The 15148-nt window shown below is 37.4% G+C and overlaps 1 protein-coding gene across 10 annotated transcripts in view; it reads left to right on the top strand.

The window, feature by feature from the left end:
• The window catches only part of ACAP2 (ArfGAP with coiled-coil, ankyrin repeat and PH domains 2), a 157214-nt gene that overhangs the window by 61333 nt on the left and 80733 nt on the right, over window positions 1-15148 (top strand). For all 10 annotated transcript variants that reach the window (XR_002337844.1, XR_002337842.1, XM_021070084.1 and 7 more), the window contains exons 3-4: window positions 2640-2759; window positions 3622-3675. Coding sequence is in view for 8 of the 10 variants with exons in the window: in XM_021070084.1 (XP_020925743.1) it covers window positions 2640-2759; window positions 3622-3675 (174 nt within the window). In the remaining 2 variants the exon portion in view is untranslated. The remainder of the gene's footprint in view (window positions 1-2639; window positions 2760-3621; window positions 3676-15148) is intronic.

Genomic DNA, 15148 nt, shown 5'->3' with positions numbered 1-15148 from the left:
GAGCCACACCCATGGCATATGAAGGTTCCCACAGCCACAGCAATGCCAGATCCGAGCCATATCTGTGACCTGCCTACACCAGAGCTCACGGCAATGCCAGATCCTAACCCACTGAGCAAGGCCAGGGATCTAACCTGCATCTTCATGGGTGGTCGTCAGATTTGTTTTTACTGAGCTTCGATAGAAACTCCTCATCCATCTCTTGATAATTTGTTTTTTCTTGACTTTGATGATATTAATCTCTTGGTTTTCCTCCTACCTTTCCTTCTTCCTCTTTGGTCTCCTTTGTGGTCACACTCTGACCTCTGCTTTTTGTCTAGGCTATGGTGCTGTAGCACTGACACTGTCTATTTGCTGATGACTCATGTGTTTGTATTTACAGCATCCTTCTCTTTTTTGAGCTTTAAAAATCATTTTTACTTGGGTTTGATAGACTTTCCACTTAGCTTGTTTTACAGACCCATCTAGTTCAGGCCTACTTCACAGACCCAAAGCTGTTAAAACAAGTCTCTGATGGACAATACAGCGTCTTTGGGCAAATTAGCATCTTGCAGCACATGTAGTCTTCAGCAAGCAGGGCTCAGGCTGAATTTCAGCCCCTACTTTTTCCTTTTGGTAGGACACTGTCTGCATAACTGTACAAGGGTTCTCCACTAAGTTTTTTTTTTTTTTTTTTTTTTGGTCTTTTTGTCTTTGTTGTTGTTGTTGCTATTTCTTGGGCCGCTCCCTCGGCATATGGAGGTTCCCAGGCTAGGGGTCCAATCGGAGCTGTAGCCACCGGCCTACGCCAGAGCCACAGCAACGCGGGATCCGAGCCGCGTCTGCAACCTACACCAGAGCTCACGGCAACGCCGGATCGTTAACCCACTGAGCAAGGGCAGGGACCGAACCCGCAACCTCATGGTTCCTAGTCGGATTCGTTAACCACTGTGCCACAACAGGAACTCCCCTCCACTAAGTTTTAAATTTGTCTCTCCTCTTTTCTATCTGCACACTACCTTACTTTAGTCTCTCATTGTTTTTGGTCTAATCTCCATATCTTTATTCTTTCTACTTTAGTTTTTGTTCTTCTAGGACATCGTTCTAAAATGAAACTCTGGTCAACTCATCCATTTAATATCTATTATTTCCCATTTTCTTTGATATAAAATGAGAACACCTTAGCATTGCACACAAGGCTTTTCTTGATCTGGTCCTTGTATATATATTTTCACACTGCACCAAGCAACTTAGTGTCTCTGGTTTGCCCTGCCCTCTAAGCTTCTAGGCATGATTTTCCTAGAGTAGTGTCTTCTTAATACTCTCTTCTGATTGCCTAATTGCTGTTGGTCTTCAAGACTTTTTTCGAGTGTTACCTTTTCCGAGAATCCTTCCTGGATCCCCATAGTCCTGGTTAGTAGATGTTCTTCGTTTGTTCCTTCTTTTTTTTTTTTTTTTCTTTTTTTCTAGGGCTGTACCTGCGGCATATGGAGGTTCCCAGGCTAGGGGTCCAATCGGAGCTGTAGCTGCCAGCCTATGCCGGAGCCACAGCAACGCAGGATCCAAGCTGCATCTGCAACCTACACCACAGCTCACGGCAACGCTGGGTCTTTAACCCACTGAGCAAGGGCAGGGATCAAACCCGCAACCTCATGGTTCCTAGTTGGATTCGTTAACCACTGCGCCATGACGGGAACTCCTCATTTGTTCTTTCTTACGTGCTTTTGATGAGCATAGCAGTTGTGTTTGTGCTGTAAAGAATTTATCTGCTTGTCTAATGGTTTCAATTAGAACAGAGTTAATATTTTTTATTTCTGTTCCTCAGGGTCCCTGAGTAATAGCTTTAAATTATACTTCTGAGATCCTTTAGGTGTTTTCTCAAGTTTTTCTGTGCTCTTTATCCTCTTCTTGGTGGTCCCTCTTCTACCCTCACGTTAGCCTTTCCTCCTTCATCTAGAGCAGCTCCATTTTGTCTTTTTTTATATTTGACCTTCACCCATGATTTTGTTTACTTACAGAATATGTTCTGTGTCTGAGTTAAAGAAAAAAAAGAAAGGAAGGAATAGAAAAAAGAGAGAAGAAATGAAAGGGAAAAAGAGAAAGATGAAAGAGAGAAAGAAAAAGGGAAGATGTGGGGGAGGGGGAAAGACAGGGAGGGAGGAAGGGAGAGAGAGAATCTCAGTCCTAAGATTTAGCACAGTGCCCACAATGGTAGGTACTGGAGAAATATGTTTAATTAATCAATTCTCCTTTGATAGTCTGATATTAAAATAACCAGCATGACTAACCCACCATGCCAGTTTACTTCCCTTTCCTCTGACATACCACAGTTTGTTTTTTAAAGATCTTTTTTCATACTTCTTGCTCTGCCTAAAGGTTCCTTTTCTTCCTTCTAAGAGGTGCTTACTACATTTTTATGGAGTTAATTTGTGGATTGAATTTCGCTTGATAAAATGATTGGTTGTTGTTATCAGACAGCCTCTGCTTCCTGAAAGGTCAGCTTTTTTGGTACAACTCTCAATTTTCAATTAAGTCTCTGGGGTTTTCTGATGAATTATGATTTATCTTAACTAGGCTGACTCATGTGGTTATTGCTAACACTTGTTCAACTAAGTAATTTGTAAAATTATTTTCAATGATATAATGTTTTTCTTTTTCAGCTTGTGAAACTTTGTATTGCAATGATTGATACTGGAAAAGCCTTTTGTGTTGCAAATAAACAGTTCATGAATGGGATTCGGGACCTGGCACAGTATTCTAGCAATGATGCTGTAGTTGAGGTTAGTATTATTAAAAGTAGTTAAAATGATAAAGGCAACAAGATAGAATTATGCATCCATTTACCTAACAGTGGTCCTTAAAATTAGAAGAGCTATCACTGGTTGGTACTGTCTTATAAAATCCTGTTTTCTAGGACTGTTAGAAGTTGATGGTTGATTTGCATTGTGAATGTGTTTACTGTACTTGCCATCAGGTGAGCTGAAGCATCCACAGGAGGACCTGGGCAGAGGGAGCAGGGTTATACCTATTAGTAGCTGCTTCTAGGGAGAAGCAGAGAGCATTAGCTTAAGACTAGTATCTAACTGTACATATGGGGAGGTGGGGGCTGCATAGAAAAGTTCTGGTCACCTGGCTATGCTGTGTTAGCTATCCCATGTGGTATTATGACATTTCTTTTATGAGGAATGGTAACTGGTGAAGAAGAAATGGGTATGGTTTGATGGTTATTTGATCTGTAGATGCCTAAATGGGCATGGTCTTGATACACTCAATTTTATCTTTAGGTTTATATATCCCACTTCAGTTTGTTAGTGTAGTAGTATTGATAGGTTTAGTGTAACAGTATTGATAGGGCAGTCTAATTCTTTGCTTGTTCTAGGGTTTTATGTTACTATATGTAGATCTCTATAGAGTGTGCCTGTGAGATAGTGAGATTGTTTTGAGAGATAAATGTTAATGTTTATAATGTGATTTGATCTTTCTGTCAGAAATGCTGAGGTAACATTTATAGCCTATTTTAGTGGCTCTTAAATGACTTGGCTTTCTTTTTTCTTTTTTTTAAATGTTTATCGAAAGATAGTTGATTTACAATGTTGTGTTACTTTAAAATGACTTGGTTTTCTTTTGGTTTCTTTCTCATAGACAAGTTTGACCAAGTTTTCTGACAGTCTTCAAGAAATGATAAATTTTCACACAGTAAGTGTCAGTAAGTAGGTGTTATTATGACCAGGTTCATGTTTTAGCACTTTTTCTTTAGTGGCAGTCTTTTATAAAATTACTTAAGTAGGAGTTCAATGACTTTGATTTGTCAACAGACTTTTTAGCTGGGTGGATCTAAAATGTGTGTGTGTGTGTGAGAGAGAGAGAGAGAGAGAGAGAGAAAGGAGAGAGAGAGAAAGTTATTTATAATCTTCCATTCTGTAATAGTGAACCTTAATGTCAGTGAAGTATACACCCATAACAGTTAATTTTTTCCCTTAAGTTGTGCTTTTGTAAGTTTTTAAGCAATTATTTTAAGAATGAAGACATACAAGTCATCATTCTAAATTTAGCTATTTCTTTTGTGATATAAATATATCCCCTTTGTGTAATCAGTTACCAGTGTTAAAGGCTGCTGTATTTTTTGAGCTATTTAAATGTGTGTTTAAGATTTGAGGGCAAATCTTCAAGAATAAAGGATATATATTTTGGAATGTCATGATATTCCTTTATACATTTTGTAAATTTTATTAAAAATATGGTACCTTGTAAGCTATATACTTGTAATTTTTAATGTGTATGGCTGTCATGTAATACTTCAGTGCTTCAAAAGTTGTTAACAGCTATTCATAACAGGAATATCAACACTTATATTCTTTGTAAAATATGCTAATTTTCTGTTCTTAGTTAAGTTGATTTTCTTAATTTTTTTGCCAACATATTAAGGATGAAGTTATCTGATAATACTTATTTTAATTGTGGTTTGCATTTTAACAGCAAAATTATCATGAACAAGTATTTGCTTCAGCTTTTGCTTTCAGTTCTCTTGGGTATATATCTAGGTGTGGAATTGCTGGGTAATATGGTAATTCTGTTTCTCTTTTTGAAGAACCATCAAAATGTTTTCCACAGAGGCTATACCATTTTACATTTCTACCAGCAATGTATGAGTGTTCCAGTTTTTCACATCCTTGTGAACGCTTGTTACTTTTCTTTCTTTTTAAAAATTATTATAGCCATCCTAGTAGGTGTGAAGTGGTATCTCATTGTGGGTTTTTTTTTTTTTCTTTCTACTTTTTTGGCCACCCTGCGGCGTATGGAGTTCCTGGACCAGGGATCCTATCTAAGCTACAGTTGCCACAATGCCAGATCCTTAACCAACTCCGCTGGGCTGGGGAGTGAACCCGTGCCCTGGTGCTGCAGAGATGCCATGGATCCCATTGCCCCACAGCAGGAACTCCTTCATTGTGCTTTTGATTTGCATTTCTGTAATGCACTGGAATGTCTTTTCATCTGCTTATTGTCCATTTTGTATTTTCTTCTGACATTGTTACTCTTGTTGTTCATTCAAGTCCTTTGCCCACTTTTAAGTTGATTTTTAAAAATTGAATTCCTTATATATTCTGAATATTAAACCCTTATCAGATATGTGATATATAAATAATTTTTCTCATTCTGCAAATTGTCTTTTCACTTGTTTGATAATGTCCTTTGATGTATAAAAGTTTTAATTTTTTAATTGATGTATAGTTAATGTTGTGTTAGTTTCAAGTGTACAGCAAAGTGATTGTTAAACTTTTCAGATTCTTTTCCATTATAGGTTATGATAAGATATTGAGTGTAGTTCCCTGTGCTGTACAGTAGGTCCTTGTTGTTTTCCTGTTTTGTATTTAACCGAGTGTATATGTTAATCTCAAATTCCTAATTTATCTCCCCTCCCTGCACCCCTGCTATCCCCTTTGGTAACCATAAGTTTGTTTTCTATGTCTGTGAGTCCATTTCTTCTGCTTTATAACTAAATTTATTTGTATCATTTACAATTTTTTATTTTTTTATTCTTTAAAGTTTTATTGAAGTATAGTTGATTTACAAGGTTGTGATAATTTCTGCTGTACAACAAAGTGATTTTCAGTTATACGTATGCACACAATCCATTCTCTTATCAGATTATTTTCCCACATAGATTATCACAGAATATTGGGTAGAATTCTTTGTGCTATACAGCAGGTTATATTGGCCAATCATTCCATATACCTTAGTGTGCATATGCCACTCCCAAACTTCCAGTCCATACCCCCCCCCATCTCCTTTGGTAACCATACATTTTATAAAGTCTGTGAGTCTGCTTCTGATCTGAAAATAAGTTCATTTGTATCCTTTTTTTTTATAACGATTCCACATATAAGTGATATTATATGATATTTATCTTTATCTGACTTCCATTAATTTGTCTGGTAATCTCTAGGTCCGTCCATGTTGCTGCATATATCATTATTTTGTTCTTTTCTGTGGCTGAGTACTATTCCATTTTATCTATCTATCTGTCTATCTATATCATATCTTCTTTATCCATTCTTCTTTCAGTGGACATTTAGGTTGCTTCCATATTTTGGCTGTTGTAAATAGTGCTGCTATAAACTTTGGTGTGCATGTATTTTTTTGAATTAGAGTTTTCTCTGCATATGTGCCCAGGAGTGGGATTGTAGGATCACATAGTAACTCTATTTTTAGTTCTTTGTTTTGTTTATTTTCATTTTTATTTCCATGTGTGTAGGAGAAAGATCCAAAAAGATACTGGTGTGATTTATGTCGAAGAGCGTTCTGCCTGTGTTTTCCTCTAGGAATTTTATAGTATTGTTCTTACATTTAGGTCTGTAATCCATTTTGAGTTTGTTTTTGTGTAAGGTGTTAGAGAATGTTTTTTTTTTTTTTTTTTTTTTGTCTTTTTGCCATTTCTTGGGCCACTCCTGCGGCATATGGAGGTTCCCAGGCTAGGGGTTGAATTGGAGCTGTAGCTGCCAGCCTACGCCAGAGCCACAGCAATGCGGGATCTGAGCTGCGTCTGCGACCCACACCACAGCTCACAGCAACACCGGATCATCAACCCACTGAGCAAGGGCAGGGATTGAACCCGCAACCCCATGGTTCCTAGTCGGATTCGTTAACCACTGTGCCACGATGGGAACTCCGAGAACGTTCTAATTTCATTCTTCTGTATGTAGTTGTCCAGTTTTCCCAGCACTACTTATTGAAGAGACTGCCTTTTCCCCACTATATATTCTTGCCTCCTTTGTTGTAGATTAATGGACCACAAGTGCTTGGGTTTATTTCTGGTCTTTCTATCCTGATCCATTGATCTGTGTTTTTGTGCCAGTTCTATACTGTTTTGATTACTGTAGCTTTGTAGTATATTGTGAAATCAGGGAGTGTGATTCCTCCAGTTGTATTCTTCTTTCTCAGGATTGTTTTGGATATTCAGGTTCTTTTGTGTTTTAACACAAATTACAAAATTTTTTGTTTCTAGTTCTGTGAAAAATACCATTGGTAATTTGATAGGGATTACATTAAATCTGTAGATTGTCTTGGGTATTATAGTCATTTGAACAGTATTGATTTTTCCAATCCAAGAACATGGTGTCATCTGCAGTTTCTTTCATCAGTATCTTACAGTTTTCAGATTGCAGGTCTTTTGCCTTCTTAGGTAGGATTATTCCCAGGTATTTTATTCTTTTTGGTGCAATGGCTAATAGGATTGTGTTCTTAATTTCTCTTTCTGATCTTTCATTGTTAGTGTATAGAAATATAAGAGGTTTTTGCATATTAATTTTATATCCTTCAACTTTACTGAATTCATTGATGAGCTCTGATAGTTTTCTGGTATTTAGGATTTTCTATGTTTGTATAGTCATCTGCAGTGACAGTTTTGCTTCTTTTCCAATTTGGATTCCTTCTATTTCTTTTTCTTCTCTGATCGCTTTGGTTAGGACTTCCAAAACCGTATTGAATAAAAGTGAGAGTGGGCTTCCTTTTCTTGTCGTTGATCTTAGAAGAAATGCTTGAACCTTTTCACTAATGTAAGCTGTGGGTTTGTCATATGTAGCCTTTATTATTTTGAGGTAGGTTCCCTCTATGCCCACTTTCTGGAGGATTTTATCGTAAATGGATTTTGAATTTTATCAGAAGCTTTTTCTGTATCTCTTGAGATTATCATATATTTTATTCTTCAGTTTGTTAATGTATATATCCTTCTTCTTGTATTGATCCTTTGATCATTATGTAATGTTTGTCTTTGTCTTTTGTAATAGTCTTTATTTTAAAATCTGTTTTTTCTGAAAAGAGTATTGCTACTCTGGCTTTCTTTTGATTTCATTTTTGTGGGATACCTTTTTCCATCTCCTTACTTTGAGGTGTGTCTCTAAATCTGAAGTGAGTCTCTTGTAGCATGCAAATATGTAGGTCTTACTTTTGTTTCCATTCAGCAAGTCTGTATCTTTTGGTCTGAGTATTTAGTCCATTCACGTTTAAGGTATTATCAATGTGTATGTTCCTATGGCCATTTGTTAATTATTTTGGATTTGTTTTTGTAGGTGTTTTATTTTCCCTTTTCTTCTTTTGTTCTCTTCTTTTGTGATTTGATTACTATCTTTAGTGTTAGGTTTGGATTCCCTTTTTTGTATATGCCTTAGAGATATTTGTTTTGCAGTTATCATGAAGTTTTTGTATAGGAGGCTATATTTTTACATGCTAGTTTTAAGTTTCTGATTTCTTAATTTTAAATGCATTTGGATCCCCTGCTTTTGCAGTCTCCTCCCCTCACAATTACTGTTTTTGATATTATATTTTACATCAAATAGTTTTGCATATCCCTTAGCTGCTTATTGCGGATACAAATGATTTTACTACTTTTGTCTTTTAACTTTCCTCCTAACTTTGTGCATGGATATTTCCTACTTTTTTGTATGTTTGCCTTTACCAGTGAACTTTTCCATTACATAATTTTCTTGTTTCTAGCTGGCTTTTCCTTTCTGCCTAGAGAAGTTCCTTTAGCATATGTTGTAAAGCTGGTTTGGTAGTGCTTGATTCTTTTAGCTTTTGCTTGTCTGTAAAGGTTTTGAATTCTTTATCAGACCTGAACAAGAGCCTTGCCAGATAGAACATTTTGTTTGTAGATTTTTCTCTTTCATCCTTTAAGTATATTGTTCACTCCCTTATGGTCTGCAGAGTTTCTGCTGAAAAATAAATTGATGGTATTGTAGGAGTTCCCTTGTATGTTATTTGTTGTTTTTCCCTTGTTGCTTTTAGCATTCTCTCTTTAATTTTTTCATTTTGATTACACTATGTTGTGGTGTATTCCTCTGTGAGTTAATCCTGTTTTGGTCTCTGTGCTTCCTGGACTTAAGTGACTGTTTCCTTCCCCACTTTAGAGAAATTTTCAGTTCTAATGTCTTCAACTATTTTCTTTCTTTCTTTTTTTGGTCTTCAGCTATTTTATTAGGGCCTGTCTCTTCTCTCTGAAACCCCTATGATGCAAATATTTGCATATTTGATGTTGTCCCAGAAGTCTCTTAAACTGCTCTTTATTTTCATTCTTTTTTCTTTTCTTTTTCCATTGGCAGTGATTTCCACTACTATTGTCTTTCAACTCACTGACCCATTCTTTTGCCTCATTTAATCTTTTGTTGACTGCTTCTAGTGTATTTTCAGTTTTGTTATTGTGTTCTTTAATTCTGTTTGGTTGTTCTTTATCTTTTCTAATTCTTTGTTAAAAACTTCTGATTTCTCACTCTGTGCATCCATTCTCCTCCAGGGTTCTTTGATCATTTTTATGATCATTACCCTGATCTCTTTTTCAGTAGATTGCCTGACTTTGTTTCACTTAGTAGTCCTTTTGGGGTTTTAATATGTTCTATCATCTGAAAAATATTCCTTGGTTGCCTCATTTTGTCTAAACTGCTGTTTGTGGAGTTCCCACTGTGATGCAGCAGGTTCGATGGTATCTTGGGAGTGTGCTGGGACACAGGTTCTATCCCTGGCCTGGCACTGTGGATTAAGGATTCAGCATTGCTGCAGCTGTGGCCTGGGTCTCAGTTACATCTCAGATCTGATCCCTGGCCTGGGAACTCCATATGCCTCAAGGTGGCCAAAATAAATAAATAAATAAATTTCTATTTGTATTTTTATGTAGTAGCTTATGTATGTAGTTATGTTCCTCAACCTTGGAGAAGTGGCCCTCTGTAGGAGACATCCTGTAATCTCAGCACTGTACTCCCCTCTTGTCACCCAGAGGCTGGTTCCAGGGAAGTGTCTGGCCTGCATTTGCAGACCTGGTCTTCAGTCTTTAAGACTCTAGTTTTCTTGCTTGCCATGTCTGTCCCCTGGTGGGTGAGGCTGCTCTAGAGGTTTGTGTAGGCTTCCTGATGGGAAGGGCCAGTGCTTGCCCCCTGGAGGGTGGAGCTCAGTTGCAGTGCTCTGGTGGGCAGGGCTATATCTAGGGGTGTATCTAGAGAAGACGGTGGGCTTGCGAAGTCTTTAGGCAGCCTGTATCCTGATGAGTGGAACTGTGTCCCAATTCATTGTTTGCCCTGAAGCATCCCAGCACTGAAGCCTGTAGGCTTTTGGGCGCAGCCAGGTCTTGGTGCCAAAATGTCAGCCTCCAGGAGACCTCATGCAGATGAATGCTCCCTGAGTCTCTGTCCCCACGGTGGGCCACAGCTGCTTCCTGCCTCCTGAGGAGATCCTCCAAAACCAGCAGGTAGGGTATGGCCCAGCCTCCTGGCAAATTACTGCTTTTATGCTTAGTCACAACATGTGTGAGACTTTGTGTGTGCCCTTTAAGAGAGAGGTCTCTATTTTCCCCAATACTGTGGCGCTCCTTTAATCAAGCCCCACTGGCTTTCAAACCAAATGCCGTGGGGCTCCTCTTCCTGAGGACTCCCCAGGCTGGAGAGCCTGGTGTGGGGCTTAGTACTCTCACCCCTGTGGGACAACCTCTGTGATATAATTATTTTCTAGTTTGTAGGTCACCCACAGTGGGGGGTGGGACAGAATTTATGAGATTTGATTATATCATGAGGCCATCCCTTTTACCTGTCTTGTGGTTCTGTCTTTATTTGTAGAGGATTTTTTCTGGTAGGTTCCAGTCTTTTTCAGCAGTGGTGGTTTGCAGATTGTTGTGATTTTGGTGTGCTCCTCAAAGGTGGTGAACTTAGAACTCTTTTACTCTGCCATTTTGGCTGCTCTCTAAAAATTTTCATTTTAATGAATCCCATTTATCATTTTTTCCCCCCTGATATTCCTGCTTTTGGAGTTTTATCCAAGAATCCATTGCTAAATCCCAGATCATGCCAATTTATCCTTTTTTTTTTTTTTTCTTCTAAGAGTTTTGTGATTTTAAGCTGTAATGCTTTGCGTCAATTTTTTTTTTTTTTCTTTTTGGGGCCGCACTTGCGGCATATGGAAATTCCCAGGTTAGGGGTGGAATCGGAGCTTCAGCTGCCGGCCTACCCCAGAGCCATAATAACGCGGGATCTGAGCCATGTCTATGACCTACACCACAGCTCACAGCAACACTGGATCCTCAACCCACTGATCGAGGGATTGAACCCGCATCCTCATGAATCCTAGTCGGATTTGTTAACCACTGAACCAGGAAGGGAACTCCTACACCAATTTGTTTTTAATGACCTCTTATTCTCTTTTGGCTTTGTGTGAATTTGGATGCTACTGTATAGTATGTTTGATTTCTCATTAAATCAAGGGATTTGACCTTTTGTTTCCTTTTTCTTTCTTTCTTTTTTTTTTTTTTTTTCTTTTTAGGGCTGCACTTGCGGCATATGGAGGTTCCCAGGCTAGGAGTCCAATCGGAGCTATAGCTGCTGGCCTGTACTGCAAGCCACAGCAATACCAGATCTGAGCCAAGTCTGCAACCTACACCACACCTCATGGCAACACCCGATCTTTAACCCACTGATCGAGGCCAGGGATTGAACCCGCAACCTATTGGTTCCTAGTTGGATTCATTTTTGCTGCGCCACGATGGAAACTCCAATTTGATCTTTTGGATTCACACTTCTTAAAAAATGTAATATAAGTATTAAGAGTTTGTTCAAAATTACTGATTATAAATTAATGTAATAATGTAATATAGTATCCTTTGTAATAGTCCTAGTCTCTAATATTTTCTTTAGATTATTGACTTATTGCTTTATATAAGAATGTCTTGCTTTTGTTATAGTTTTATATTGAAAAGTTACGATTAAGATAAACTTTTGCTAAATAAATAGTTTAAATGTATGTTGTAATTTTTCTTGCTAAGAAATCTTAACCTTGGAGGATTTTATAAATTATTCTCTTAGAGTAAATTGAGTCTTTAAATATTAGGTTTGTTTGAAACCAGCTTTTAGGGAGTGGCCAAGATGGCAGAGTGGAAGAATTCTGTGTAAGCAGAGTTTGCTTAAAGAGGATAGAGATTGGTCTTTTTAGTGCTAGTGCAGCTAGCTTCCTGACCTGATTCCAATATTTTTTTTTTTTTCTAAAATTGAAAGCGAATAATATTTTTTTATTTTAACAGTGTGAAAAGAATATAGTATTGTGATAGAAACAACTTCGATTGAGTTAGGGCTCCACTGTTATTAGCTGTATTTTGGTTAATTTGTTTAGTCAGTTTAGTATTCTATAAAAAGTGAATTTGCCATGCCAGTATGTAAGGGTGTTGTGATGAAGAACAAAATATGTGCAGATGTCACCCTAGAGAGTGTTATTTCTTCCTTTACCATGTTGGTTGGTATCCATTTGGGAATGTAGGAACCACATAGGCTATTTCTTATAGAAAGATTTTAATACAGTGAATGATTACAGTGTATTGTAAGGGTTAGAGGAATGAAAAAAAGCCATGATGATGCCACCTAGAGATTAGTCAATGTAGTAGGAGCGGATGTCTCTAGGGTTACAGGGAACACGGGTGAAAGTGGTGGTACCAGAGCCCCTCCCCGCTGCACTGTTGAGAACTCTTCCATTGTTCCTGAGCCAGGAAGCTAGAGCTTGCCTTTTTGTTGCTGCTGCAAGAGCCACAGAGCCTGCAGTCCCATTGACATGCCCCGATTGGTCACTGAAGCTGCTGAAAGTTGGAGTAGCTCAGTTGCTCACTGATGGCTCTTTCAGCACAGAAGCAGGAAAACAGGTGGCCTCTCCTTACCTCCTGACTTGGAATTTAATGTCAGCTCCCATTTGCAGAACCTAACCTCTTATCCTGAAGTGGGTTTGGGAAATATACTTTGCAGATTTTAGTTCCTGGTAGTACAGAAGTGATGTAATGGTGAAAGCCAATAAACAACCAGCACTCCAACCATGAAGGCTGTGATTTTGAAAACTTTTTAGTAGGCAAATTATTATACAACCTTGAGTTGATTTTTCTTGTTTGTTTATCAGTTGAAGATTTTTGGTTTGCAGTTACTCTGAAGTTGTAATATAAGAGTCTATATATATACGAGATTGTTTTAAGTTGTTGGTCTCTTAATTGCAAGTGCATCTCCAGTGTCCTGCATTTGTACCCTCCTCTTCTCACGATTTCTGATTTTGGTGGCATAATTGTGTGTGGATGATTTCATATCTTTAATGTGTATATGTCTCTACTGATGAGCCTTGTCATTTGTGGTATTTTTGTTTCTGGTTGCAGCCTTTTCTTTTCTGCCTAGAGAAGTTCCTTTAGTATTTGTTGTAAGGCTGGTTTAGTGTTGCTGAATTCTCTCAGCTTTTGCTTATCTGTGAAGGTTTTGACTTCTCTCAAATCTGAATGAGGGCCTTACTGGGTGAAGTAATCTTGGTTGGAGGTTTTTTGCTTTCATCACATTAAGTACATAATGCCACTCCCTTGTACAACCTTAACAGTTTTTATCTTTGAAACTTTTTTCTGTGTCTTTTTTTTTCTGCATACTTCGTATCCCACACATTACCAAAATATGCCCAAATCAAACTATAGTTTCTCTGTCACCTTCAAGTCTAAACTACTACCACTTTTTGTTTAGCACTATGCAACTTGTATCTGTTTCTCTTCCTGCCCTTTTATAATGAGTTCTGTAACAGCAGCCAGAATGAACTTATAAAAACACAAATTAATTCACAGTATTCCCCTGCTCTAGCTTCCTATCACACTCAAAATAAAATCCTAACCAAGTCCTGTATGATGAGCCTTTTATTGATAACTTCTTGATCTCATCTCTACTCTCTGCTTGGCTGTACCCACTTGGGCTCTTTATTGTTCTTTGAATATGCCAAAGTCATTCTCATTTTAGGGCCTTTGCATTTGCTATCTGTTCTGTGCAGAATGTTCTTCCTCCACATCTATGTGTGACTTTTTACTTAGTATATTCTTTCTCTGTCTGTAGATCTCCTCACTTTATTTAGATCACTGCCTCTGAGAGAAGCCTTCCTTCACCACTGTATGGGCACTTTCTATCAGTTTACTCTGCCTTTTATGTGTGCGTGCACCCCCCCCCCCCCCGCCACATACACGCATCATATATATGTATATGGTCTGGTTCTTAAATATATGTAGTTATGTAATTATTGTTCTTCTCTATGTTCTATGATTTCAGGCACTTTGTTATATTCATCTCTGCTTCTACCACTTAGGAAGAAATTACTCATGGCAGGGTTGAGGAGATAGGTTATGAACTTATGACAGCTCTTGTATGTTGTTTTATTGTCTTTAAATGAATAAAGATTTGTTAAATCAGTGACAGCTCAGTGAACAAATAGTTAAAAGTATTTAATATTCCTTTAATTTTTCTTTTACTCTTTTGTGTACATGATCTCAGATTTTGACTATACAATTTATGTTGCTTTAGAAAGATATTTGCAGGTTGAGAGGAGATTGCTGTTTGCTTGCCTTTCTGTCTGGAGGTCTAAAGGCTATAGGTTGCTAAGCTTGTGTGTATTTACATGTATACTGGTATGTGTATATACAGAGAGAATTCTTTGTTACCTAGAGGTCTGGTGCCTTTCTAATTTTATCCTATATTCCTTTTATAGCATCTCAGAAATTTTCCTAGTAATAGCTACATATATATGAAACTAGAAGACCTTGATTTACTTTCTTTTAATTTTCTTTCCTTTGACAGTTTTTTAGGCTGTCTACTTTACCTGGGTTTTTTGTTTCTTGTTAAAAATATTTTTCTCTTAAATTTTCCCAGTAGAAGTATCCTCTGTGTACATGAATCAAGATTCTTATTTTTGTGGCAAAGGTTCTTTCCCCATCATAATGCTATATACCTCACTCAACTAGATTAAAGATAGGAAGGGCATATATATTCTTTGCTGTTATATCCCCAGTACTTGCATAATTCTTATCCTGGGAAGTCATTTAATTTTTCTAAGCTTTATGTTCCACCTCTGTAAAATAAAGAGGCTCTACTAGATGACTTTTAGTTATAAAATTCTAAGATTATAAAGTATTAATTATTATAAAATTTAAATATGATCTCAGAGCCCTTTGTTAAAATATGGGAAAAACCTAGTTTTATAGAAAATATTTTAGTAGCATTCTTCACAGTGATATTTTAATTACATAGCATTACAGGATAAAAGAGGCTTTATAGGATAAGACAAACTGCTTTCTAAAAGATAATAAAAGATAATAAAACTGAAATTTGCTTTACATGCCATAGCAGAACTCATAGCACTTGAGTTTCAG

The sequence above is a fragment of the Sus scrofa genome, chromosome 13, assembly GCF_000003025.6.
Source record: "Sus scrofa isolate TJ Tabasco breed Duroc chromosome 13, Sscrofa11.1, whole genome shotgun sequence".
Lineage (NCBI taxonomy): Eukaryota > Metazoa > Chordata > Mammalia > Artiodactyla > Suidae > Sus > Sus scrofa.
Note: the sequence above shows the minus strand (reverse complement) of the source record. Positions and strands in the feature narration are given on the sequence as shown.